This window comes from Bos grunniens, chromosome 23 (genome assembly GCF_055505025.1).
Source record: "Bos grunniens cultivar Pamir isolate PY7600 chromosome 23, Bosgru_T2T1.0, whole genome shotgun sequence".
In the NCBI taxonomy this organism is placed as follows: domain Eukaryota; kingdom Metazoa; phylum Chordata; class Mammalia; order Artiodactyla; family Bovidae; genus Bos; species Bos grunniens.
The window spans coordinates 9536626-9563820 of record NC_141187.1 but is presented as its reverse complement, the minus strand read 5'-3'; the positions used below and the strand labels follow the sequence as shown (position 1 = coordinate 9563820).

Genomic DNA, 27195 nt, shown 5'->3' with positions numbered 1-27195 from the left:
TGGGGGTTCTCCCAGGCTGGTGGAGATCTGGGGCGGGGCCGGCCTCAGTAGGAAGGCGCCCCTGAAGGCTGTGTGACCAGGGTCAGATGGAATCCCCGCCCCATCCCGTCCTGTGTCATTTGCTCAAACCAGGAGCAGTGAGGTGGGCGAATGAACATGCCACTTGGGGGCACATGCCACGTGTGTGGCGCAGATGCGTGAGAAGCTGGCCCAAGGTGGGGGTTCTCAGTGATGCTCCGGGAAGGTGGGAGCGCCGAGTAGTGTGACCCCATGGCATCACTGTGTTTGTGGTACTTCTCCGGGAGTGCTTCAGGAGGCTCTGTTCCTTGATCCTCGACCTTTAGGGTCAGGAGGGGTCCCTGCCAGCTCCTCCGGTCGAGGTACAGACATCCGCCCCCGGGAGGAGGCGGGAGAAGGGGGCTTCCAGGAGAGGGCGCCGGTGGGGCGTGGTGGGAGAGGGAGCAGAAGGCGGGGCGGGTGCGGAGGGGCGGCGGGGCGCGGGGTGAGCCCCAGCCTTGTAGCGGAGAGGTGCGGGGTCGGGGGTGGGCCCCAGGCAGCTCCCTCTTTAAAAGGCCTGCGGAAGCCGCGCGCTGGGCCCCACTGCCGCACAAACTTGGCGGGCCGGGCCCGCGCCTTCCCGAGCGCGGCCGCGGCCGTGGGCGCGGGGCTGAGCCGCCGCGGCTCCCTCGGCCCTCGTGGTCCCGGAGCCCGCCCCTCTCGCGTCTTCACTGCTCTCCGGTCTCCCGCTCCCTCTCTCGCTCGCTCGCTCTCCAGCGCGCTCTCTCGCTCGCTCTCCTTTTTCTCCTGCTGCCGTGCGGCTGCCGCGGCGCCGCCGGGCGCCCGCATCTCAGCCGGCGGCGCTCGCGGCTCGGCTCCCGCTCCACTGCCTTCCCAGCGCGGAGCCCTCGGCCGGACGCCGCTCCCGGAGCCGCTCCCACTCTCCCTCGCGCTCGGACGCCGAGCTCCGCGGCGGACGGAACCGAGCCTCCCGCCGCTCCCTAGCTCGCCGGCTCGCTCTCGGAGCAGCAGCCGCCCGCCGCGCGCTCGGAGGCAGCCCGGGCCGGGCGGCCGCCAGCTCCTTCCCGCTGCGTCCGGGACTCCGGGCGGCTCCTCGCCGGGATCGGTCCGCAGCGTCAGAGCCGCCCGCCGCGGCCCGGGCTCCGGCCACCGCGAGCCGCCAGCCTCCGGCCGCCGCCTCCCTGCGCCCCCGAGCGCTCGCCGGCGCGCGGTGAGTTGTGGCCCGCGGGTACGGGCGGAGGGGACGGCGCCCTCCGGCCTCGGGGGCGCGAGCTGCGGCGGGGACTCTGGGGTTCCGAGAGGTGGCCTCTGGCTGGCTCCCACGCTCGGCGCTGCCCAGAGGAGGGCCGGTGGACCGGAGCTCTCGGGGCTGGAGGACAAGGGACCCGGGGTAGAGGGTCTCTCCTCGGGGCTGGGACCGGGAGTGGGGCGGCGGGTCTTCTGCGGGTCCGGGGGAAAGTGTTCCTGTGCCTGGGGTTGTGTCAGGTTTCCCCGGCTGGGGGGTCGAGCCCGCGCTCAGGTGGGGACTGTGGCGTCAGTGCGCCCCCTCTGCGGAGAGGCAGGGCCGGCGGGGGCGCGGGCCGTTCTGTGTCCCGGTCCCCGCGGGTCTCTGGGCGGGAGGGCAGCGCCAGCCATGCGAACTCCTTCCCGCGGGCCGGCCCCACGTCCCGCTCCCCTGGCGCCCCAGCGTCGCATTGGTCTCCGGCCGGCTCCGGCGCCCGCTGGCGCTCGGCGGAGGCGGGATGGGACGGCACCCCAGGGTCTGGGGTCTCCCCAGGGCCCTGGGACTTCGGGGTCAGGTGCTTCTCAGACACTCGGGACCGACCCTCTCTCGGACCCTGATGAACCTTTGCTTCTACGCGAACGCCCGGCGGGCAGCCGGCTGAGTTGTGTGTGTGGGGGGGGGGGCGGTTTGGGGGGGTCCCCTCCGGGGTCGGGCCGAGTGTGTATGTGTGTGTTGGGGGTTCCCCTCCGGGGTCGCGCCGAGTGTGTGTGTGTGTATGTGTTGGGGATTCCCCACCGGGATCGGGCCGAGTGTGTGTGTGTGTGTTGGGGGGGTCCCCTCCGGGGTCGGGCTTCCCAGTCGCCCTGGAGCTGGAGGCGTCCCCTCCCTGAGCGGGGGCGGGGCTGGAGGTGGAGGCCCGACTGCGCGAGGCGCCCCCGCACCGGGGCGGTCTGAGGCTGTTTGTGCTGAAATGGGGCGGCAGTGGCGGCGCAGGGAGTCCTGAGGCCCAGCCTGGGAGCGCCCCTCCCCCAGGCCTCGAGCGACACCCCCGCCTTCAGACTTTCGGCCCTTGTTGGAGGAGGGTCCTTGTTTCTCCAGCCGCCACCGCCTCCCCACCCCCGCCCCAGTCCTGCTCACCCTCCTCGCCCTGGTGCGGGAGAAAGCTGCTCTGCGGGACTGCGCCGGGCTCGCCTAATGGGGTGCCCCGAGCCACGTGTCTCTTGGAGCTTTGGTGAGTCTGTCTGCTCCTCTGTCAGTCTGGCAGAAAGCCCGATGATGGTGGAGGGAGGATCGTGTGTGTTTGTGATCCTCATATTCCTCCCCACTCCATTCTGGGGTGAGGGTGGAGGCTGTGGGCTGCCGGTGGGGGGGCAGCTCTGTAAGAGTCTCCATATGGGGCACCCTGTCCCCACAGCCTCCCTTCGCTGGGCCAGCTCATGCTGGAAGTGAAGAATGTTCTAGTCCCCACTTCCCCTTCCCCAGGAGACTCCCTGGCCCCCACTTTCTCCCCGGCTCCGCTTGGGGTCCTGGGCCTCATGCACTGGATGGGTGCCTCTGCTCTGCAAAGGCTCAGAGCCTGAGGTGGTGGGAGAACTTCCATGAGAAGTTGAGGATTTGCAGGAGCTTTTCTAGGGCCTCTCCTGATGTTGCAGAGAAGTCCCACAGAACAGTCTGGAGGCCCCTGGGTGTGGTCACCCAGCGGTCAGGGCAGGGGGGCTTATTTCCTCTCCTGGGCAGGCCCTGGGGCTAGTGGCAAGGAGGCTACAGTGGGGAGTAGGGATCAGAGTCCCTGCCCCTCCCTGGGGCCCACGGAGGACCACTTTCCAGAGGGCCTTCCCAGCACCTACAGTCCTGTCCTTGGGGCGGGTGGAACCTTTGGTGATGGTGCCTCTGAGCCTCTGCCCACCCACCTGTGAATTTGGTGACCGCGGTCTTCATCTCCCCCCAACTTCTGTCATTCTAGCCCTCAATCTCCCCTTAGCTGTCAACATCTTCACCCCTGTCAGGGACAAAAATATCAAAAAGTTCTTTTCTGAGATCTGAATCACTTATAGGGCTCCCCTCCCAGGGGCATTTGGAAGGCAGTGCTTAACCCAATGGAGTGCTCTACTGGTGGTGGATTTCCAGGAGAGCGGTGAATGGGATATTTGGGGGGGCATGCAGTACATCCCATAAAACAGGGCCTGAGCTGGCCGAGGGCGAGGAGGGTGCATGCCAGGGTTTGCACTAGCCTCTTGGCCTCTCCTTCCACCTGCCTCCTCCCCTTGCCTTCCTCTGTGTGGCTTCCTCCTCTCCAAGGCTGGGTGCCTCCCGGAGGCAGGCAGGCGGCTGAGGTCGGCAAGGGAGCCTTGGCAAGCAAGCCTGTGAGAGAGCAGTGTGCTGGCCGGGAGGGTCAGGGGGCAGCCCCCACCTGCTTCCTGAGGGGTCCTCTGCCCAGCTTCCTGCATGCTCAGACACACCCAAACCCGCCCTGCTGCAGGGGGACAGCTGGCACGAGATGGTGGGACCAGGACCAGCCTTTATAAAGACTTCTGAGCTTTATAATTACAGCCCCTAGACATATCCTCTCCCCCAGATCAGCGTGGAGCCGGCAGCCCCTAATTACCACCCGCCCCAAGACATCTGCCCACCCCGGCTGTCCTCCTCTGCTCAGCCTAGCACCCCATTTTCCAGTGGGCAGGCCCCACTGAGAGCCTGGGCAGCTGGGCCCGCCAGCCGCCGGCTGGAAGGTTATCTCACTCCTGCAGAGTGCGGCTGCCTGTGCCACCCGGAGGAGGCATGGGGGCGCTGGCATCTGGGCGCTGGCCCGGCTCGCTGGGGCTGGCAGAGCTGCCGACAGCCCAGGCTGACCTGAGGGAGGAGGCCGGGGGGCTTCCCCCGGTGGGCAGTGGGCCCGAGCGGAGGGCACCAGCTTCTGGTGCCTCCTGCCTCTGCCCCCCTCCACCCCCCCAGCCTGGTGCTGGCTCCTGAAAAGAGCAGGGAGAGCTTGTGTCTCGGTCCACTCTGCCCTAGTTAGCAGGGGACTATCAAAAATTAATTTCGAGATCTCACTGCCTTTGGCCCTTGCCGGCATGCAGACTGCCTTGGCTCCTGGGCGCTCTAGTTCTTTCCCTGCTGTGCAGCTTCTGGCTTCCCTCCGTTCTCTGCCCAACCCCAGGCTGCAGCTCTGCCTTCCCAACGCACTTCCTTCTCCCTTCCAGGCCTGGAGTCAGGCTCTGGGCATCTGCCTCACACCCTCCCTTCTCTTTTCCTGCCGGAGCCTGGCTCCTGAAAGGGAGGCTTAGGAACTTAGGGACTTGCTCAGGGAAGGATGCAGCCTGCCCCCCCAGCCTCCAGCCCATAGGCCTGTCCAAGTTTTTGTTGGCTCCTTGGGAAAACCGAGCACCACAAGGATAGTGAAAATCACCCCTTAAATTAAAGTTCCTGTCGAAATGTTTTATTATCAGCCTCACCATTGAGCAATCTCATGGCAGCAGCGAGGCATAAATATATGTGTACACAAGTATATTAAATAAACTGGGGAATGTGGTGCATAATGACATTATCTGGACCCCATTCAATTAAGGCAGATATTATCTGTGGTAATTGGGAAATGCCAGCCTGTGATGACAGTTGGGCCGTTCTGGGCCGAGCCTGGCTGATGGGCAGGCTGCGGTGTCCCCCTGAGCCTCCCTCTTCTGGAGAAAGCCCCAGCCATCTGGGGGCTCTGATGACACTCCCAGAGAACTCAGCTGGCTGCTTGTCCCAGGCTGGGCCACCCGCATAGGGATCAGGAGGTTTGGGTCCTGCCCCATCCTCCACCTTCAACCTGCCCAGCCACCACCCTGTCCCTCAGGGGGGCAGAAACTAGCCTGTGGACCTGCGTCCTGGCTGGGCCGTGACTTCTAGTAAACATACCGCAGCGCTACAGGGTTATTTTTAGATTTGGATATAGAAGTAAAGGCTGGGGACTTGACCTGGATTCTGAAGTTTCTGGTGGGTGATCACTGCTCAGATGTCACAGCGCCTTCTTCATGCCCAACCTCAGGGTGGCTTAGGGTGGGGAGTCTTCCCCACAACCGTGGTTCTACCTGTGGCTGTGCGAGGCAGGAGGAGTTGGACATGGACTTGCCAAGCTCGTGGGCCCCAGCTTCCCAGTGCAGTGCTGGGGTTCAGGAACGGGGACCGGAAGGAGGAGGAGAGAGAAAGAAACAGCATTAGTGGGAAGCCCTCAATAGCAACAGCTGCAAACAAAGACACTTGCCCCTTTGGGCGCTGGGCTAGAAAGCTGGGTGGTTCTGGCAAGAGGAGGTGGGGTGGGGTTGAGGTGGGAAGGAGAGGTCTGAGGGTTTGCATGGAGGTGGGGGCCGCTGCAGTAGGAGACACCGAGCAAGCAGGAGCTGGTGGCTAGCCCCTCTGCCCTGGGAGAGGGGGACAGTCAAGGCTGGGCATTTTCTGGGGCCTTCCCTGGTGGTCCAGTGGTTAAGACTCCGCATTTTTAAAGCAGGAGGTGCAGGTTTGCTTCCTGGTCAGGAAACTAAGATCCCACATGCTGTGCAGCATGGCCAAAAATATTTTTTTAAAAAGGCTGGGCATTTTCTGGGCTGAACTGGTGGGCCCCAGTGCCAATGAGATATGCTTGCTTAGCCCTCCAACTGATGTGAACTGCTGTGGCCTGAGTGGGTGGCTAGCGTGGAGCCTGTGGTTTCTCTTGTCCTGAGTCCCTGGCTGCTGTGCTCAAAGTGGGCCCTGCTTTCTCTATCCATACTGTGGCCCACCAGGCCTTGCTTGGCTTTGTGCTTGGAGCCCCCCCCCGCCCCCGACCTCCTCTCCTGCTTCTCCGCCTTCCTACTGCTGTCCAGTCATCCTGACCTCCTTGCTGATCCTTGAACAATGATTGCTAATTGTATGCTCACCTCAGGGCCTTTGCACTTGCTGGACTCTACCTGGGATGCTTTTCTCTCAGATACATGATTCATGCCCTTCCTGTTTTTAGTCTCTGTTCAAATGCCACCTCCTCTGAGAAGCCTTCCCTGACTATCGTTTCCTTCACAAAGCCCCTGCCCGGCCATTTCCTTTCTTCTCACCTGCCTTGTGTCTCTTCATAAGCCCTGGATCCCCATCTGTGTGTAGATGTATCTGTTGTCTCCCCTGCACCACCACTGGATGTGGGCTTAACAGGGCAGGTGTCTGTATCTGTTTTCACTCCCAGCATTTCCCCAGTGCTAAGAGCAGAGTCTGGCACACAGCGGGAGCTCAGTACACACTTGGTACACACTCGGATGGCATGTTGCATAACTGAAGGGTCAGGGATTATGTTTCACACCTGATCATATAAGCGAGTTGCAAGAATTCAGTGCAAGGTCTGAGGTCCACTCTGTGGACCTGGAATGCTGCTGCTGCCCCCCGCCCCCTGCCCTGTGTCCCCACTGGTGAGGGTGGCGCTACACTGGCTCGGGGCAGGGACCTGCCTTTGGTTGTTGATGGAGAATTGCCTGTGTTCTGAGCCTGGAGCCAGGCCCTGGGGATGCAGAGATGAAGGTGATGCTGTCCATGTGGCCCCAGACGTGCTCCCAGGCTCACCAGTGTCAGATAACCACGTACAGAGAGAGGCTTTAGGGCATTAACCGTGGAGGAAAAGGGCCCCCGCCCCCACTGTGGCCTCCTTCTTGCTCTTAGAACATGGCTCAGCCTGGGCGAGTGCCTGCGAGCAGGGCTGCCCTTTCTATTCATCTAGAAATAGATTACCTGGGAGAGGAGGGTGGGAAGGGCCCAGGGATCATCCGTTCACGTCCCCACACCCGGGTGGGGGACACGAGGCGTGGTGCAGGCTGGGGCGCAGAGACATCAAGGTGAGGAGGACGTGGTCCCCCCAGATGTGGTCCATGTGGGGAGAGGGCTGTGCTGCTGGGGTTTGAGGAAGCTAGCAGAGCATCCCCTCTCCCAGGGACTCAAACAGGTGGAGGTTTGTTGCTGGTGCTGCTGGGGTAGAACGGACTTCTGATGACCTGCTCCCAGGGTCTAGGCCTTGCCCATTTGAGAGGAGACTGTCTAGCAAACCTCACCTCTGCCCAGCCATTGCAGCTCCCCAGGGGGACAGGAGGGAGGGGGGCCTCAGAAGTGGCCTGCAGTGCAGTGATTTCGGCCCGGACTCCCACGCAGGTGGGGCTGTGGGCGGTGGAGGAAGGAGGGGGGAGGCCTCAGGTTCTCTCTCATGGTTCCCTGTGGGGAGTGGAGCCCCAGCTCCTCCTTCCGTGGAAACGTGAGATGTGGGCCACAAGGCATCTAAACAGCTCAGGAGGTTCAATCCCGATCCTACGTATCTATTCACAGTCCCCCGAGTTCTCCAAGCACCTGGGCTGGGCCAGGCACTGCAGAGGTCAAAGTGAATCCAGCCCAGGCAGGTGCTGGAGGGAATGGGGGCAAGCAGAGAGGGAGGGGCCACCGCAGGTCCGGAGGCTCAGGAAGGTGGGGAGGGGGCGCTGGGGGCCCAGGGGAGCCTGCGGGACCCTCTCTGGGCCTGGCTCTCCTGGCTCTACCCTAGGGGCTGGTCTGCTGGCCTGCAGAGGAGCCGGAAGCCTGAGAGGGTGGGGAGGTGGGGAGGAGCGGGGAGGGAAGAAGATGCTCCCCACCCCTGGGAGCCAAGTGCGGGGTCCTTCCCTGTGTCGCTGTCCTTTATTTCATGTTTGAGAGAAGTCTGTTTCTTGTTTTGCTTTGGGAGAAGCAAAAGCAGCTCGGTGAAAACTAAATTGAAGTTTAGTAAATCGCAGCAGCTCTTCTGGTTGTCGGTTTGTGGTTTGTGGTTCTTTCTGGCCCAGGCCCTGGCTGGAGACGAAGGACTGAGGTTAGGCAGGAGAAAAGCCTGGAGTCCTGCTTGCTGAGGCCTGGAAGAGGTGGGGGTGGCCAGTTCCTCAGATGTCTGAGAGACCCTTGGGTTGTGGGGTGGCTGGGCTGGAGTGGGGTAGACGGCAACCATCTGCCGAGCACCCCCCCTCCCGCCCCTTTCACTGAAGAGAATGTTCTGGAAAAAGCCCACCGGCCAGTGAACTATTGCTTTACCCTGTGCCCCTCCTCCCTCCCTGCAGAATCTGGCAGGTGCCACAGAAGGAGGTGCTCCAGCGGCTGGGGAGTGGGGAGGGGGAGCGAGACTGAGCACCCGGTGGAGACTCACCTGGGGGTGGGCAGGCGCACCTGCGAGGTCCTGGTGAGTTCACCTGGGGAGGGACCCTTCCAGCTGTCCCAGAGCTGAGCTTTCCTGGCTGTTTTGGACCTGGCTGGGGGGTGGGCAGTGGTCTGAGGGCTCCCCCTTCCCCTGCAGAGGGAAGCGCCCAGCCCTGGCGGGGAGGGCGGATCAGGCTGGCTCCCGCCCCTCCCTGCCCTCCCCCAGCTTCTGTTCTGCTGGCTCCTTTCACTCACAGGTATTTTTACTTTTCCCTGGGTGCCTGTTATGCAGGATCAAAGCAAGCAGGGGAGGCTGACAGAGGCGGTGGTTTGCCCGGGTCTTGGAGGAGCTCAGAAAGGGCAGGCCTGGTGGGACTGGGAGCTGCAGGGGGCCCGCTGCAGGCGGCTGGGACCCAGTCGGTGGAGGGCGGCCTGGGGCCTCGATTCTCATCTCGCAAGTGCTTGCCTTTCTCCTCACTGAGGCCTTCTTTCCACGTGCGCCTGCTTTCTCCTGCCTGCGGGGTGTGTGTATGTGTGTGTGTGTGTGTGTGTGTGTGTGTGTCTATTTGCTTATGTTTGGGCTCCGCTCAGCCCGGAGGTGCTTGGGTTTCAAGAAGAAGCTAGTGTTGATCCCTCATGAAGGATCTGGAAGCCTGAGAAGGCCCAACCGGCAGAAGCCGCTGTGTACTGGGTCTTGCAGCCTGAATCTGCCCTGCTGCAGCCTTGCTCACTGCCTGTCCCTATGCCCCAAATCCCTCTATTGAAATAAAAAAACCCACCCCTGACCGCCCAGGATGCCAGAGCTGGGCAGGGCCTGAGAGACCCTCTGGCAAGCCAGCGTGGTGGGGCGGTCAGGGCACTACACAAGCTCTGTGTTCCTGGGCTGTGTCACCACGTGAGGCTTGGTACCTCAGCTTCATCATCTGTGCAATGGGGCTAAAAATCCCACCTGGCTCATAGGGATGTGTTACCTGAGCCGATGTAGGCAGAGTGCCTGCCTGGTGCCTGGCGAACCGCGCTGTGTCGTCCTTCGCTGTTTTTTCTCCGTGGGGCACCGCTGGCATTTGGACAAGACCATGCTTCATCATGGACTGTCCCGCCCACGTCCCTGCCTGGATGCAGGCTAGTAGCTGACTCCCTCCCTTCATGGTGATGACTGAAATGCCCCACAGGGCCAGGATGGCCTCCGGACTGTGTCTTATTCCAGCCCGTCCATTTTACAGATGTTAAAACTGAGGACTCCCTGGGGGACAAGCGTGGCCTCCAGCAGGGCAGCAGTAGGACTGCAGGGTGGGCTGCGACTCCTGCTCTTTCTTGTCTGAATTGCTTAGAACTGGCCTTGGCAGCCAGCACCCCACAGCACCCCTCACTCCCCAGAGCCACCTGGGAGAGGCCTCAGACAACTCTCACGGAGGTGTGAGTGCTCTTGAGGGGTCCGCATGGGTGTAGCTGCCCCTTGCCTGTATTTGACAGATCTTCAGCCCTCCCCAGAGCACTGACCCCCAGCCCTAGGTCACTGGGTCCTGGCTTCCCCAGGCGCTCTCGGCATGACCAGTGCTGGATTTGAGTCCTCACCCGCCTTGAGTGGGAAGTCACCTGGTCTCTCTGGGAGACTGCTTCACCTGCAGAAGGCTGCTGAGGAGAATTACAAGCCCTCCTCTTGGCCTCTGAGGAGCTAATGGAGGGGGCAGCATTTGGATGAGGGGCGAGGTATGAGGTGAGTGTCCAAAAGACGCTAACCGGAGAAGCCCAGGAGTCAAGGCTGGATCCTGGGGGGCGGGTCCCCATGCTTCCCTGCCCCTTCCAGAGCCCTGGAAGCCTCTGGTGGGGGGATGGTGGCTCTGAGACCCCCACTTGGTCTTCATGGAGGGATCAGGTCTCCAGCGAAGCCTCCCAACCCAAACACAGGCTCTTTCACACGACTGGGGAGACCGAGGCACAGATCGGGCGAGCGGCTCCTGGTCTTCATTTGACAGATGCACAGGGAAGGGGGCCTTGAAGTCGTCCCCCCACCCCAACCCCGCCCTGACTCTGCTTTCAGCCTTTCTCCCCGGGGCCTCCCAAGTCGAGGGGAGGGAAGTTGCTGGCACTGAGGGAAGGCTGGGCCCTGGGAAGGAAGCCCTGGGGAAATTAGCCCAGATTAGCAATGAGAATGAGGAAGAGCTGGTGTTCTCTCCTCTCCCCTTGCAGATAAATATTTAATCACAACAACAATAATAATGATGGTCATCATAATAATGTGCACTAGCTCAGGCCAGAACCTGAGCCCCCTCTCAGAGGGAGGAAGTGGCAAAGAGAAATAGAGAGATAAAGACCCCTGGGGTGGGGTGGGGGGCCCAGCAAGTGAAAAGGAGCCTTCGCTGGGTTGACCCTCTGGTGGGGTAGCAGGGCAGCTGGGGTGGAAATGGAGGGTCCACCCTCCCCAACTCCGCCAGCCCCAGCTTCTCTTGGCCTTCAGACTGAGCAGCTCCCAGCCTGACTTCTTCTGAGGCCGTTTTCTTTCCTCATCTCCAAGTCCTCAAGGAACCTGTGTGTCTGGTTCCAGAACTGGGGGCTGGGCATTGGGTTCCAGGCGGCGTTCGCCCCCTGTGTGACTTGGGCCAAGTGCTCTCCTGCTTTGGGCCTTGGTGTTCCTATCTCTGAAATGGGTTGTGTCCAGCGGGGCCGGTTTTTGCGCGCTTGCCCCTTCCTGTGGGTGCCTGTTGAGAGGAGACCCCTCTTCTTCCTAGGTCTCCGGAGGTTCCCTGGGGTGTGTTCTCTGAGACCTCTGGTCTGGTGGCAGTGGGCACCAGGAACCTTCAGACATAACCCAGTTTCTGCCTTAAGTTCGCTCATCTGCACCAAAGTCGAGCGGCAGCAGAGAGGAAGCCAAGTTCAGGAGGTCTGTGGCGTATTTGACCACAACCTCCAGCATCTCCTGCTACCAGGCTCCTGATGAAAGATGCGAATAGCTAATGTCTTCTTGGGCTTCTCTGATTCTCTCTCTCTCTTTCTTAGGTTGGTAAGAGGAGAGCTCTGGAGCTGTTTTCTCCTTGATGCCAAGATCTGCCCAGCTAGGAGCACTCTCCACCTTTCACGGTCATCCACTGAGAACAGGCCTGAGGGACGTGGGGACCAAGACCAGAGCTTTGCTGCACCCCAGCTACTCCCTGCTGTCTGAGTGCAGCCTGTTCCACAACTGAGCATCGCCGGGGGCTGAGGAGCACCAGCACAGTTCTGGCCATTGGCCGCCCTCAGCCACCCTGCTGCTGAAGCCGCCCTGGAGAGACTGGTGGGGGCTGCTGTGCCCATGCTCATCCAGGCCGTGGGGCCTGGGGCCCGCCAAGGCTAGGAGCGAGGCCTGCCATTCATGGGTCTCTAGGGGTTTCCGAGATGCCTGGGAAGAGGGGCTGGGGCTGGTGGTGGGCCCAGTTGCCCCTTTGCCTGCTCCTCAGCCTTTCCGGGCCCTGGGTGCCTTCCTCCCTGGGGAAGCCCAAAGGCCACCCCCACATGAATTCCATCCGCATAGACGGGGACATCACTCTGGGAGGCCTGTTCCCCGTCCACGGCCGGGGCTCGGAGGGCAAGGCCTGTGGAGAACTCAAGAAGGAGAAGGGCATCCACCGGCTGGAGGCCATGCTGTTTGCTCTGGATCGCATCAACAATGACCCGGACCTGCTGCCCAACATCACGCTGGGCGCCCGCATTCTGGACACCTGCTCCAGGGACACCCATGCCCTGGAGCAGTCGCTGACCTTTGTGCAGGCGCTCATCGAGAAGGACGGCACGGAGGTCCGCTGTGGCAGTGGCGGCCCGCCCATCATCACCAAACCTGAGCGCGTGGTGGGTGTCATTGGTGCTTCCGGGAGTTCCGTCTCCATCATGGTGGCCAACATCCTTCGCCTCTTCAAGGTTAGTGCCTGCCCAGCTCCTTTCCCCTCTTCTCCTCCTGAATCCCTGGGAGAGAGTGTGTTGCCCCCCAGTACCCACAGTGGTGTGTGAGAATCTGGGGCTGACCTGCGTGTGGGCAGAGAGAAGGTCCCAGCTCGGTGGTGCTGACCGTGGTGCTGAAACAGCACCTGCTGCAGGCAGCCTTTTGATCAACTCTGCTCCTCTGCGGGGAATTCTGAACCAGGAGGGAAAGGAAGTGCTGCTGAACAACAGGAGGGAGGAGGAGACAGGCGGACAGAGATATAAAAAAAACCCCAGACAGATGGATGGACAGAAATATAGGTAGATAGAAAGGTACACAGGTTAAAAGATAGACGTAGACTGGAAGTGTGAATGTTGGAGATTGCCAGGGAGAAAAAGCAAGACTTCTGTTTTGACATTGTTTTCCAATAATTGCAATTCCCAAGAAAGATCTGTTTTTTTTCCTCTGGGTAGTTGAGAAAGCCCCGTGTGGCCCTCCCGCTCCACCTCAGGATTATAGTTAGAAAATGTGTCCTGGTTTTTTGCATGAGGCATTAGCTCTCACCCACAGTGACTGGAGCTGTGGACGAGAAAGGCCTGGAGGAGCGGGTGCCCTGGGTCCCCAACGGAGCTTCCCCGGCTCATTCCTTTCCTTCTGCCCCTCTTCCTTGCACACCTTTCTACCTTCTGGAGTCCCTCCCTGCCCCCTCTCTACCGCCCCCCTTCCTCTCTTCCTGGGGCAGGAGCTGCTGATTTGCAATTCAATTGGAGCCAAGTGCTTCGCTAAGCTGCTAAAACAACTGAAAGCTACCGGGTGGAGAGAAAAACATTACAAGCATTTTACCAATAATTATATGCCCGCTCTTCTCCGGGAGCCTCCTCGTTTGCTGTGTGTGTGTGTGTGTGTGTGTGAGAGAGAGAGAGAGAGACAGAGAGACAGAGAGACAGAGAAAGAGAGGGAAAGAGGACAGGGTGAGGGGGGAGGAAGGGAGGCGCAAAGGGAGCCTTTGTGTCCCTCCTTCACCCTCATGTTAGATTCTTGGCCGCTGGAGTTGGCTCCTTGTCTCCTCAAAGTCTCCAGAGTTAGGGAGTGGACAGAGAGTCTTCTTGGCCTCATGCAGGGCGGGAAGTGCTGAGGCTGGAGCCCTCTCTCCTGGGCCTTTTCTGGAACCTGTTTGCCCAGTCCCATGATGCATTAGTACTTGGGGGCATTTCTGGGGAGGCTGGGGTAGAAGTGGGGTGAATGGTGTGAGTGTCCCGTGTTGGCTGTCCTGTCTAGTGGAGCAGGGTTGGAACTTTGCCACGGGCTGGTCGGGGCCACGGGTGCTGTGCAGCCCTTGACTTGGGGCCTTCTTCCTGGAGGTTTTGCTTAATGATCTGGATGAAAGCACTATTTTAGTTTTAAAAACAAATGCATCATGAAGGATGCAAAATCACGATGCAGAAGGAGACTTGAAGGAAACTTTGCCTTGGCAGTGGACAGTTTGAACAACCCCTGGGGAGCAGTGTTGCCTTGGTCATTCATTGGTGGGGTGGGGACTGGGAACCTGGTCCAGCCCCTCTGCCCAATCCTGTAGTGAGGAGGACAGACCCAGAGGGGAGAGGGAGCAGGGCTCAGTGGTCCCAGCCCTGGGCCTACTGAGGTTTGGGCCAGCTGAGTCATCGTTTCAGCCTGCCTGCCCCGGGGTTGGGAGGGGAGGTGACCTGGGCCAGCAGGTGTCATGGAGCAGAGGCCGCCTATCTGAGTGGGCACAACCCCCCACCTATGAGAAGGCCAGACCACAGGTGGGGCTGCTGCAGTGACTCTGGGTGTTTCAGAATGTGTTTTATAAGGACTTCCCTGGTGGTCCAGTGGCTAAGACTCTGAGCTCCCTATGCAGGAGGCCCCAGTTCCATCCCTGGTCAGGGAACTAGATCCCATAGGCTACAACTAAGAGTTTGCAAGTTAGAACTAAAGATTCTGCATGCTGCAAAGACGATGGAAGAGTCCGTGTGCCACAACCCAAACCTGGCGCAGCCAAAGGAAATAAAACAGATACAAATAAATATTAAAAAGCATTTTGTAAAAATGTTAAAACAACATGATCAGGCCCTTGGGGCTAAGACATCAGTGAGGGTCCCACCCCACTGTCTCCCAGAGGAGAGCTAGTACCCACTTTATAGGGAGGTGGGAGACATCAAAGGAGCTGAGAGGTGTCACTGGAAAAAGGGTCTAAGAAGGGCTGCTGTCAGCATCAGGCCTTGAAGCGGGTTCTGGAGGCCCCCTGCGGGAGTGGGCTGCGACTTCTGAGCTGACCCCTCCTAGGATGGAAAGGTCTCTGGTGAGGAGGCCTGGGGCCAAAGGGCCTCACCTGCCAGGGGACCTCAGGTGTTCCTTCTCCCCAGACCATCCGGTCATATGTGAGTGTGACCATGGCCTCCGTTTTGTCTGCACCTCCTGAGATCACAGGGAGATGAGCGGGTGGGAGTGGGAGTCAGGAGACCCCCAGGCTCACGGAGACTGAGATGGGACTGGGAGGGAGAGGCTTAGGGGAAGAAAGCGGGGAACAGAGGGGGCTCTTGGGAAAGGAAAGTGGGGGAGTGGTGGGGGGGATGGGAGAGAGCCAGAAGGAGACAGCTGGCTGTGGTCCGAAGTCCCTGGGTCCCTTTTAACAGTGTTAATGTTCCAGGCTGGCGACAAGAGGGCTCCTCAATAATTAAACTGATAGAAATGAGAGGCTGGGCGAGAAACTGAAAAGCCATTTACAGAGGCAGAAAGATTGAACTTTGGGGAGGGAGGTCAGGAGCAGAGCCTTGAGCAGGAGAGGGTGAGGGAGGGGCCTCTCGAGGCTGGGGAAGCTGCCATGCTAGGGGTCTGTTTCAGAGGGCACCGCCGTGCCCAGCCCGCTCCACCAAGGCCATTAGTGGGGCCTGCTGGGAACTCCCCCAGAGGCTGTGCTTACAGCTCTCTCCTTCTCCCACGAGGTAGATTTCTGGTACACAGCTCAGAGAGGGTGATTTCCTGCTAGGAGAATGCTCATAGGGTTCCATCAAGGCCAGGGTAGGAACAAAACTCACACCTGCCAGAGCTTGGAGGGGCAACTTGTGTCCGACAGCAGTGGACACTGAGCCCCGATTGAAAGATGGGCCAGGGCTGGGGGTCAGGTCCCACACTGCCTCTGCAGAGCCACAGGGCTGGACATGGGTCTCGAACCTAGGCCTTCGTTCAGGATCAGAAGCCCTGACTTTGGGGTGCTGTGGGTCTGACAGCTTGTATTCTTTACCCTTCTATTCCCACTCCCACTTTCATCTTCATTTTGGCTCCATTCTCCTAGGACAGGGAATATTGATGCAGGTAAGGAATACATTTTGGAGGAGAGCCTAACCCAGAGGAAGTGGCTTGTGTGGTATCATGTTGTGGGGACAGCCCAGGTTCTGAAAGCAGTCAGGTCTGGGTTTGAATCTCTGTGCCACCAGAGTTACCTCACCATGTCCACCACATCCAGTCACTGTATCAGTCATTTACACCATAGTATGAATGAGCCAATCTGCTCTTTTCCTGAAAGCAATATTTCTGGGAGGAGAAAGGTCATAGGAAGTGCCCTGGAAGAAAGCAGTTTTCGAATCCTTGACCCTGTAAGAGCTCAGAAGGATCCAGAAATAATCGCATTGAGTCTCTCATTTTTGAAGTGGAGAAATAAGCAACTGAGGCTTGAAGATGGGAATATGAGCTAGAATGGTGATTAGGAAATTGGACACTGGAGGGACTTCCCCGGGGTCCAGTGGCTAAGACTCTGCACCTCTCATGTGGGAGCCCAGGTTTGATCCCTGGTTGTGGCACTAGATCCCGAGTGCTGCAACTAAGACCCGGCATCGCCAAATTAAAAAAAAAAAAAAAAAGAATTTGGACACTGGGGCCAGACCACTTTGCCACCTTGGCAGATCATTTAGCCTGTTTGTGCCTCAGTTTCCTCCTTTGTAAAATGGGGGTGACAGTGGTCTCCTCAGCCGGGTGTAGGAATTAAGGGTTAATGTCCAGAAAAGACTTGCCTGGTCGGTGCCTGGCACACAGTCAGCCCGCAGGAAATGTCACTGCACAGCTTGTAGCCGGACTTTAAGTCAGCATGAGGGACTCCGTCGATGTGGAAGAGGCTGGACTGGGTGGGCAGGGGACAGACGGTGACCTTTGCGGCTGATCCTGGAGAGGCCCCACCATCTGCCAGGCGGTGCAGTGTGGAGCCTGAGTGGCCAGCATAACTCGCAGATAATGAGGGTTTCTGCTGTCACCACAGCGGGGCCTGAGCACTAGGGATGGGCTGGAGTGGAGGGAGGGCAGGAAGGGGCCGCAGGAGGGAGGGCGGAGGGGATGCTAGCCAGCAGGCGGGGGCAGGTGCCCGCTTCCTAGGAGAGGCCGGGCCAGGACCGTGGATGCAGGGTGTTGGCCCTCTGTGTGCCATGCCAGCCTGCCTGCAAGGGCCTGCCCCTCCTGGGGAGGGAAGCGCTAGGAGGGTTTGGGGTGCTTGGGCGTCCCAGGCGGCGCAGTGGTAAAGGATCCGCTCGCCGACGCAGGAGACGTGGGTTCAGCCCCTGAGTTGGGAAGATCCCTTGGAGGAGGAAATGGCAACCCACTCCAGTGTTCTTGCCTGGAAAATCCCGCAGACCGAGGAGCCTGGTGGGCTACAGTGCATGGGGTCGCGAAAGAGTCAGACGTGACTGAGACCCAACATGAAAGTGTGTTAGAGAAAGCTGCCTGCCGGGTGCTTGGCTGACCAGCCCAGCCAAGGGGAAACGTGGCTCAGCTGATACCAACGCTCTGTTGAGGACGTGGCTTTTGTGTCTTCAAAATGTTTGCATTGCACAAGCAGCAGTGACTTTGGAGAGGGTCCGCCCCCTCTCCCGCGGCCTGCCTGTCTGCCGTGAAGACAGCTTCATCTTTCTAGGGCCCAGGCAGCAACCTTGATGGCGTTTTGACCTCCCTCTGTGTGCTGTCACACACGCTGCGGGCTCTCCTTTTGAACGTGTCCTGGGAACTCCCCGCCACGGGTGCTCTCTCACCTGGGCCCTGCTGAAGCCTCTCTCTCCTCTCCCTGCTTCCAAACAGGTCTTTCCACAGGCAAACCTTTGCTCCGTGGCCAGAATGATTTTCCTCAAGGTCAAATCCATCCAGCTCACCCCCCCACTTAGACTTTTCCTTGGCTTTGTGTTGCTCTTTGATTAAAATGCAAACCTCCACACTGCTGGCCACTCTGAGAGACCCTGTGATACCTGGTGCCCTGACCGCATGTTTCAGCCTCTCCTGGGTGCACTCTGCACCCGTCCCACTGCTTTATGTTGCTTGAAAACACCGGCTGTTTTCCCACCACAGGGCCTCTGCACCTGCTTTCCGCTCGACAGCGGGACATTGTAATGTCCTCCTCCTACTCTGATGCTGATCCTTCTTATTCAACCTAAAGTTTAAATGGACTGTCTTCAGAGGAACACCGTCCACCCCCCAGTTATTCTATCTTATTTTCACATCTTCCCCTTCATGACCTTCACCACAATTTGTAGTTACGTCCGTGTTTCTTTGTTTCCCTGTTTTTCTTGGCTTCTCCTCCGGCCTTCTGCCTGTTTTTGTACGACCTGTGAGAAGAGAATGGTTTCCGTGTTTCAGATGGTTGGAAAAAAAAAATAAAAGCAACAAGTCATGACACAGGAAAATTATGTGAAATTCAAATTTCAGTGTCCGTAAAGTTTTATGGACGCACAGCCGTGCCTGTTCATGTACGCGCTGTCTAGGACTGCTCTTGAGCTACACCCTTGGAACTGAGTAGATGAGACAGACGCCATCAGCTGAGCCCTGCTGGCCTGTAAGCAGCACCTATAGGACCCCAGTGGAGGCCAGGCCCATGGGGGCCCTCGGGAAATCTTAGCTGAATGGACTCATGGAGAGCAGGGCTCCCCCAGGTCTCCCCAGACTCTGCGATGATGGCAGGGTGGCCTGGTCTGCAGAGCCTGCGTGAGCCTCTGGCTGTGGGGCTGAGTGTAGCTGAGCCCGTCTTGCTGTGGGCTCCAGTCACTGCCCGCCGTCGCTCCTGGTGCCCACCGCCGTGGTGAGCCCTGGGCCACCTAGATGTGTTTGTCTAGATGTGTTTAGGCACTAAGTCATGTTAGACTCTGTGACTCCGTGGACTGTAGCACACCAGGCTCCTCTGTCCATGGGATTCTCTAAGCAAGAATACTGGAGTGGGTTGCCATTTCCTTCTCCAGGGGATCTTTTTGACCTAGGGATCGAACCCAGGTCTCCTGCACTGCAGGCAGATTCTTTAACCACTGAGCAGCCAGGGACACTGCACAGGACACCTGGTTGTGTTTCGTTGTTATTGTTCAGTCACTCAGTCGTGTCCAGCTCTGCAACCCCATCGACTGCAGCACGCCAGGCCTCCCTGTCCTTCACCGTCTCCTGGACCTTGCTCAAACTCATGTCTATTGAGCTGGTGATGCCATCCAACCATCCCATCCTCTGTCGTCCCAGTCTTTTCCAGCATCGGGAGCTTTTCCACCCTCCAAATACCTCCAGCTCCTCTATGGAATCCCTTTCACTTAAGGTTTTGTTCCCTGTTAAAACATACCTCCATGTCCTACTGTTGGCTGTTATTAGAGATTTGTCCCAAGAAGTCTCGCTCCGCAAATGTGTGAGGAGTGAATGAGGGGTTCTCCTGAAGAGGTTGTTGGGGTACAGTAATCCCAGCATTCACACAGCACACTTCCTGCGTCAGGGCCTGCCCCAGTCCTCACAGCACCTACCCAGGGTCGGTGTGTGGTGTTTATCCCCGTTTTACAGATGCAGGGCTGAGGCACAGAGAAGCTAAGCGGCTTCCCCAGGTCACCGGCTAGTCAGTGGGGAGCTCGGGGAGGAGCCCCGGCGGCTGCATCTTTGTACCACTTGTTACTTTTGCCCTTCTGCTACTCTGCTGTCCTTCCTCTTGGCCATCAGGTAGGCTTGGTGAGACCTGGCCCCATGCTCTCTGTGCGGCCCCTGCTGAGCCTCAGTTTATGCATCTGTAAAGGAGTGTGCAGGTCCTCATCTGGCAGCAGGGATAATGTGGGCAAAGCCTTTAGCAGGTGCTTAGATGGTGCTGGTGTTGCCAGAGCAGGTTGGATGACACTGAGGGGTGAAGGTGGGGGAAGTGTGGGAAGTGACCTGAGGGTCACTTGGTGAGGGTGACTGTCAAGGGCTGTTCCCCTTCGGGGAGGATCAGCCCTCCCTCTGCTGTTACAGACTCTCCTTCCCCCAAACCCTAGGTGTCTCTTTGTGGTGGAAATCTGGGGAGGGGGCCCTCAAGAGCCAGGGTCAGGCCCAGGCCTGAACCGAGCGGGGAGCTGGGTGAGGGGAGGGAAAATGCAGCCCGGGGCTCTATCCCGAAAGTCCCTCCCTGCGGGTGCTCTCAAGCCTGGCGGCTCATCATAGTCACCTGGGAACACTGGACTCCTGGGCCTCCAGCTGCTGAGGAGCCCTGAGGCCCGGTCTGCATCTGCAGACCTGTAGGGAGGCTCGGCAGGCCGCTGGACAGACCTCTGAGCCCTCCTCCGTGTCCAGTGTTCCTGTCCCATCTGGCTTCTCCAGGGAGCGCTCCTGCCCACCCTGCAGCCCTCTAGAGCCCGCTTCCTCCCTGGTGTACCCTTCGGTTGCAAGACCTGTCTGAATATGGGAAGTTTGGGGGTGGAAGCAGGACAGTTTCAGCCCTGGTCACTGGATCAGCAAACAGGCTTATTATGAGGGATAGAAAGGAGTGAGTGGGGGCTTTTCAGGGCATCTGGGTCAACTTGCTGGAGATGCGCTGGAAGGAGGTGAGTGACACTGTGGAGGGGCTGAACCTGGGGAAACTCAAGTTCATGACTTCCGGTTTCTGGCTCCCTGTCCCTGATCTGGACCTTGGTTGACCCATGTGGAAGAATCCATTCACTGCGGACTTCCCTGGTGGTCCAGCGTCTCAGACTCCTTGCTCCCAACACAGGGGGTCTGGGTTTGATCCCTACCCAGGGATCCCCTATGCCTAGATCCCACATGCCTCAACTAAAGATTCCTCATGCCACAGCTGGAAAATAAAAAGATCCTGCCTGCTGCAATGAAGAGTGAAGATCCTGAGTGCTGCAGCTAAGACCTGGCATGGCTAAATAAATAAATAATACATATTTAAGAAAAGAATCCATTCACTCATTCGTTCATTGATTCACTCACTGAATCTGTACTGAGCATCTCCTCCGGGCCTTGCTCTGCTGGCACGGTGGTCTCCATCTGGCTGCACGTTGGAATCAGCTGGGGAGTGTAAAATACCCAGGTATCCAAGCCTCATCGCAGGAATTCAGGTTTAAATGCTATGAGACGGGGCCTGGGCTCCCCAGCTGATACTCATGTGCAACCCAGGTGGAGAACCGCCACGCTAAGCAACTTTATCCACCAGGAAACGAAGCAGATGGGGGCCTGGCCCTTGAGGGTTTCCATGTTTGAAGGGAAGGCAGGCAGTGAACAGGTAAAACGCGTAAATGTGTAATTGTCAGAGGGGAGCAGGTCCCTGCAGGACAAAGCCAGGAAGTGGCTGGAGAGCCATGGCGGGTGGGAGTGCCCGTTGAGAGGGGATGGCTGGAGGTGAACTTTTTTTTCTTTAAACTTTTTATTTTGTATTGGGGTATGGCTGATTAACAATGTTGTGATAGTTTCAGATGAACAGCAAAGGGATTCAGCCGTTCTCCCCAAACCCTCCCTCCCATCCAAGCTGCCACATATCATTAAGCAGAGTTCCATGTGCAACAGTAGGTCCTTGTTGGTTATCCGTTTTAAGTATAGCAGTGTGGACATGAGGAGGTGGACTTTTTGAAGAGGGGACATTTGTGCATAAACGTGAGCAAAGAGGGTTGTCCTGGGCTATCTGGAGGGAGAGAGGTGCAGGGAACAGCACGTGCAAAGGCCCTGGGGAAGACTGTGCTTTGTTGACCCAGGAGCTCAAGCAGGAGGACCCAGCGAGCTGGGGGCAGGGAGGGGAGGACCAAGCGGGCTCTAAAACCCACGTCCTGTTCCTTCTGTCTACAAAGGGTATTGGGGGGGGGCACCAGGACTTTGGTGACCTTGGCAAGTCACTGGTTCTCTAAGGAGTTCAGTTCCCTCACCTATAAGACAGGAAGGTGCTTCCTGACCAGTCCCTGTGAAGCCGCAGAGGCGATGGGGAGGAGACATAAGGACGGAGCCCTCCGTGTGGGAGGCTTGTGCTTCCCCTGGGCTCTTCCTTGCTGCCACTCACTGCCAAGCCCCCGCTACCTATTCCAACTCCTCCCCCTGCATTTCCCACCCGCCCCCTCCGCCCCTGCTCTCCCCACCCACCCCCTGCTGGCCTGAGGACAAACAGAGCTGGAGACTAGAGGGAGACAGGTGGGGATCCTCAGGGGAAGTGGCAGTCAGTGGTTAAAGCCTGTGCCCTGGGCCAGATGGCCTGGCTCATACTCCTGCCCTGCCATTCATTATGTGAGAGGCATCTCTTTGTGCCTCAGTTTCCTTGTCTATAAACTGGAGCCCTTGTTGCCCTCACCTCACAGGGCCTTGTGAGGGTTACATGAGGAATACACAGAAAGTGCTCAGGGCGGTACCTGGCATAGAGACTCTGGATACTAGCTGAGTCCCTGGTCATGAGGGTCAGCCCACAGCAATGGCCTTAGAGGCAGCCACACAGTGGGCCCCTCAGATCCAGGCCCCCAGATCACTCAGCCTCTCTGGACCTCACCATCCATCTGTAAGTTGGGCAGAGTCACTACCTTTCAGGGTGCAGATGTTGAGTGATAAGAACGGGCAGCTGAAAGCATGGTGAGCGCACAGTAGGGTCAATAGTTTTGTTCTCTTCTGCTGTCAGCATCCAAGGGGCCTTTGGGGGGGCTGTGGTCTGAGCCACGGCAGGGTCGGGGCTCTGTGGGGTGGAGGGGCAGGTCACTGGCTTTTGTCTGAGAAATGACTGGTGAGCGCACCCAGGTCTCCCTGTGAGATGGCCCTGGGGTCCTCCCGACTCTCACACTGTTAGGTGAGGGGGATGGTAGGGTGTCTCCAGCTCCTCCCTTGGGGGAGGGCTGAGGGTCCCCTTACCAGAAGCCTTCCACAGCTCAGGGGCCTGCGTCCTGGGCCTGGCTCTGCTGCTGACTCATTGTGTGGCCTTAGGTGGTTGGCTGCCCTCTCTGTGAGCGAAGGGCGTGTGATTAAGTGGGCTCCGACCCTGGTCCTTTACCTGGAGCCTTCCCTGCAGGAGCACTCAGCTCACTCCCCAGGGTCCAGGCTGCCACCCTGGGCCTTCCTGGATCGTGGGCCAGGCTTTCCAAAGACCACCCCCGTGACTATGCCTCGACCAGGCCCTCCTCCTCGAATGCTCTTCTTGAGGTCTGATGGGCAGAGTCTGATTCCTCCAAGCCCTGACTCAACATCCAAAGGCTTTCCTGACCCCCAAGGGCTGAAATCCTGGGGGTACACTGGGGGGTCTCTCCTGTGGCACTTGTGGGTCTCCCCGAAGTTCACCAGCATGTCGAGGGCAGGATTAGGGTGGTTCTCTCTTGGTCATCCCCTCATCCCCAGTGCCTGGCCTGAAGACAGACAAATCAGGGAGCCTGCCAGCCTTGGGACCAGGTGTTGGGGAACTGGCCCTGCCGGGGCAGGGGCGGGGCTCTAGGGGCTGGGGGTTGAATCCATCACACAGCCCCCGCCCACCCTGGAAGGAGCTGTGTGCTTTTCAGTTCCCTCCCAATTTATTAAACTAGCATGTTTATGACTGAGAAAATGAAAAGAAGGCATATTCTACTTTATATTCCCATTGACCTTTAGCTTGCCCCTGGCTCAGAGGCCCTGGGCTGGGCGGGATGAGGAGATGCAGGTGCAGCCTTCGGTAGCTGGGGGAGGGAGCGGGGACGCCCTTGGTCTGAGGCCCTCTTTCTGTGCCTGGGTGCGGCTCTCTGCCTCATTGTGTCTGTCGTTCTGTTTTCCTCCATGTCCTCCTCCTCTCCCTCGGGTCCCTTCTGGACTCTCTCTGGCTCTGCCTGGTTCTCTCACCAGGTGACCTGGGGCGGCCTCCTTCTAGAAGTGTGGTTCAGGAAGGAGCTGGAAGCGGCTGCCAAGCCCACCTGCTCCTGGCCACGCGCCCCCCAGCCTTGCGCCCATCCTGGACGCCCGACCCATGCAGGCTCCCCTCCCTTGACCCAGGGCGTCCCCGACAGAGCTCCAGAAAGCCCCTTGGAAGTAGGCCTGGCCAGGGTCAGGGCTCCACTTTGCTGGCCTGCGGGTGACTAGGGCTGCCTCTGCGTCCTTCCCAGCGGAGACCAGGCCAGGCACACGCGTGTGGGCCTGCTTCCAACGGGGAATATCCCGGTTCGGCCACAGACTGCTCGGTGACCTTTGGCAGGGCACATAACCTCTCTGAGCCTAGTTTCCAGCCTGTGCGATGAGTTGGAACGCTGTAGAGCGGCCAGCCAGAGAAGGCAATGGCAACCCACTCCAGTACTCTTGCCTGGAAAATCCCATGGACGGAGGAGCCTGGTAGGCTGCAGTCCATGGGGTCGCAAAGAGTCGGACACGACTGAGCGACTTCACTTTCACTTTCCTGCATTGGAGAAGGAAATTGCAACCCACTCCAGTGTTCTTGCCTGGAGAATCCCAGGGACGGGGGAGCCTGGTGGGCTGCCGTCTATGGGGTCGCACAGAGTCGGACACGACTGAAGCGACTTAGCAGCAGCAGCAGCAGCAGCAGAGCGGCCAGCACCGGGCCTTGTACCCAGAGGTACTGCTGGAGGGACCGTAGCCCTGGTGGGGGTGCCCTGTGCGCATGCGTGAGGCGAGGCTGGCGGCTCTCCCTGCCCCTCCCCCTCTTGCCCCTCCTTTCCCCTCCCCTCCCCCTCCCCGCCTCCCTCCCTCCTCTCCCCTCCCGCCTCCCTCCTCCCTGGGCCTCGACTTCTCCCTGCGGTGCCAAGAAGGGCCCCAGGATGCTCTGCTCAGCGCCGTCCCAGCGCCGGGGCAGTGATGGGGCCACAAGGCCAGGACCCAGGGAGATGTAAACCATCACAGCTGAGCTGTCTGGAGGGCCTGTGAGCCCCACCCCTGCCCGGAGCAGAGTAGGGAGGGCCCCAACGGTCCTCCGTGCCTCCTGTCAGGGCTGCACAGTCAAGAGAGGCGACCTCCTCCTCTTCCCCCCCCCCCTCCCCGGCCTGTGCCAGTAACGCTGGGCGGTAGGGGTGCCTGCGGTCAGTGCCTCCCCCCCACCTCCCGGGCTGAGCAGCGCCCCACAACCAGGGTCAGGTCCTGGAAGCTGCCGGAGTATCCAGGGTGGCTCCCCTCAGGGGGACAGGAAGATGGCAATGCTTAACCCTTAGAAGTGAATTCAAGGTGGGAGATTCGAGGTTTAGGCCTGGGTGGTGGGGCTCTGAGGGATGTGGCTTTCAGGGTTAGCTCAGTTCAGAGAAGAGACCAGTGGAAAGTGGGGTGCAGGGATGTGGGGTGCCCCCAGCTCGCACAAAGAGCCCCGTTTATTTCATTAAAGATGAATGGCATCCTTCATGTGGGTCTGACAGGAAGGAATTTCCCTCTCCCACCAGGCATCATATATTTTAATAATGTACTCTTTCAAGCATATGGGAAATTATAGAGAATAAAATAATGAACTGCCCCTGGCTTTGTCAAATATTGATATTTTACTCTAATTGTGTCAAAACTTTTCCTTTTAAGAAAGAAAACATTGCAAATGTAATCAGAGGTCCCTGCTTACGCCTCCTCCTACTCCTCTTCTTTCTCCTCAGAGATAGCCCCCAACCTTCTCCTGGATGAGTTGTTTTTAATTCCTTTAGTTCCTGTGCACTTGAAAAAAAATATATATACACGTGTGTGAGCTTAGTCACTCAGTCGTGTCTGACTCTTTGCGACCCACAGACTGTAGCCCACCAAGCTCCTCTGTCCATGGGGATTCTCCAGGCAAGAACACTGGAGTGGGTAGCCTTTCCCTTCTCCAGGGGATCTTCCCAACCCACGGGTCAAACCCAGGTCTTCCACATTGTAGGCACATTGTGGATTCTTTACCATCTGAGCCACCAGGGCAGCCTAAGAATACTGGAGTGGGTACCCTAACCCTTCTCCAGCGGATCTTCCCACCCCAGGAATTGACCGTGGTCTCCTGCATTGCAGGCAGATTCTTTCCCAGTTGAGCTACCAGGGAAGCCCATATATATGCATGTATCTCTCCATAAATGATGCTTGGCTCTGTTTTGCACGCGGTAGGATGATGGATACAGGATCATACATGTGTGTTCTAGGGGCGAGTAATGTCACACTGCTCGGGTTTGCCTGTTTTTAAACATGTTTGTTTATTTGGCTGTGTCGGGTCTCAGTTGTGTCACGCAGGGCCTTTTGTTGAGGCACACGGACCCTAGTTGTGGTTCACGGGCTCTAGGGCATGCAGGCTCAGTTGCCCCATGACATGTAGGATCTTAGTTATCTGACCAGGGATCGAACCTGCATCCCCTGCGTCGGAAGACAGATTCTTAACCACTGGACCACCAGGGGAGTCCCTCTGAGGTTTGCTTTGTTCTCCTTTGTCGTGTAGCTCTCCACTGTGACAGTGCCCAGCGTCCGTTCCGTGTGGTCATCTGGGCAAGTTCCCTGATGGTCTCTCTGTGTGACTATCTTTGCCAGTGTCTCCTTGTGCTCTGGGAGAGTTTCTTGTGGGTCTCGCCCAGGAGCGGAATTACAGACTCATGGGCAATATGCCTCTTTCACTCTTCCCAAGGCTACCACATTGCTCCCCACATTCTGTGCCAGGACACTGGTTTCCAAACCTGCCTCACCACTGGGATCCCCAGGGCCTTGTTAACCCAGGTGTTGCCGGGGTGCCTGGGCCTGAGCCAGCCCTGTAAGGAGACTCTCAGGGTGTGGAGTCTTATTTTATCAGCCCCTGGGGGCTTCCTGGACCTGCTTTTAGAGCTGCCCCTCCTGGGTCTGCCGTGTTCTCACTGTGCGACTTTGGGCCAGTTGCTGGATCTCTCTGAGCTGGGGTACCCTCATGTATAAAACAGGGATGACGGTGATGGTGAGGAATCAGTCAGGCTGGCCCTCACCTGCTAGGGTGTAGCCTGTGGTGTCCAGGGTGGCTGCAGCCCGGCTGGGCTCTGGCTTCATCCGGAGGAGGAGTGTCCCCTCTGATGCCCCCTGTGAAGTCAGGCTTGGATTCTTTGTTTTGCTCAACAAGCATCAGGGCCCCTGCTTTGTGCAGACTGTGCCATGCTCTAGAAACACGAAGTCTGGGCAGAGAACCCTGAGCTTGGGCATTAAATGGGCAGTGATTCAGTGACAGACACGAGTGCTCTAATGGGGGCGGGCTAGGTGCCCTGAAGGTGGGTGAGAGGGGCCCCTTGACCCGCCTTGGGGGAGGGATCAGGGAAGGCTTCCTGTAGGAGGACAACTAGCTGAGGCGCACCAGCCAGGAGACAATTAGCTAGGTTGGGGGCATGCTGGTGGGCAGGGGAGGGCATTCCAGGCAGAGGGATCTGTGTCCAGAAACTTGGTGGTGAGAGTAAGAGGTGGGTGGGGGAGGCCGGCGTGCCAGTGGGGGGTGGCTGTGCTGCCCACCTGGGTGCGGGGCTGGGGCAGACCAGGCACCTGCCTTCCCTGCAGGGGCTGCTCTTGACTGCGGGGTGGGGTGGGTGGGGTGGGAGGGCGGCCCTTGGTCACAGCTGGAAGGGGTTTATGGGAAGCTTGAAGTGTGAGGAAATGTTAAGTGCCTTCTAAGTACTTTGATTACTTTAAATTGCTTAAGTGGTTTCTAAGATGGTCCTAAGTACCCTGGTGACACAGACACAAAATCAATTAGGAGAGCACACCACACTCACAGGGGGAGAGAGCCCCTCCCCTGCCTCCCCTCCCCCCTCCCCCCTCCCCCCTCCCCCGGGCCTGG

The 27195-nt window shown here is 58.7% G+C and overlaps 1 protein-coding gene and 1 long non-coding RNA gene across 5 annotated transcripts in view; one reads left to right on the top strand and one right to left on the bottom strand.

Annotated features, from left to right (window-relative positions):
* The first annotated feature begins 520 nt into the window (after positions 1–520).
* Positions 521–27195, top strand: part of GRM4 (glutamate metabotropic receptor 4) — a 114996-nt gene continuing 88321 nt past the window's right edge. Inside the window, exons 1-2 of one of the 3 annotated variants that reach the window (XM_086370625.1) lie at positions 521–1228; positions 11381–12274. In XM_086370625.1, coding sequence (XP_086226751.1) covers positions 11756–12274 — 519 coding nt within the window. In that variant the 5' untranslated portion in view covers positions 521–1228; positions 11381–11755. The remainder of the gene's footprint in view (positions 1229–11380; positions 12275–27195) is intronic. The other 2 variants (XM_086370622.1, XM_086370623.1) reach the window with 2 other exon arrangements.
* Positions 5512–10481, bottom strand: LOC147346609 (uncharacterized). 2 transcript variants are annotated; one of them, XR_015152684.1, is made up of 3 exons: positions 9355–10481; positions 8394–8496; positions 5512–8106 (listed from the first exon to the last, which is right to left on the bottom strand). It is a non-coding gene; the product is annotated as an uncharacterized LOC147346609 (long non-coding RNA). The 2 variants fall into 2 exon arrangements; XR_015152683.1 differs by having other exon boundaries at positions 5512–8047; positions 9355–10459.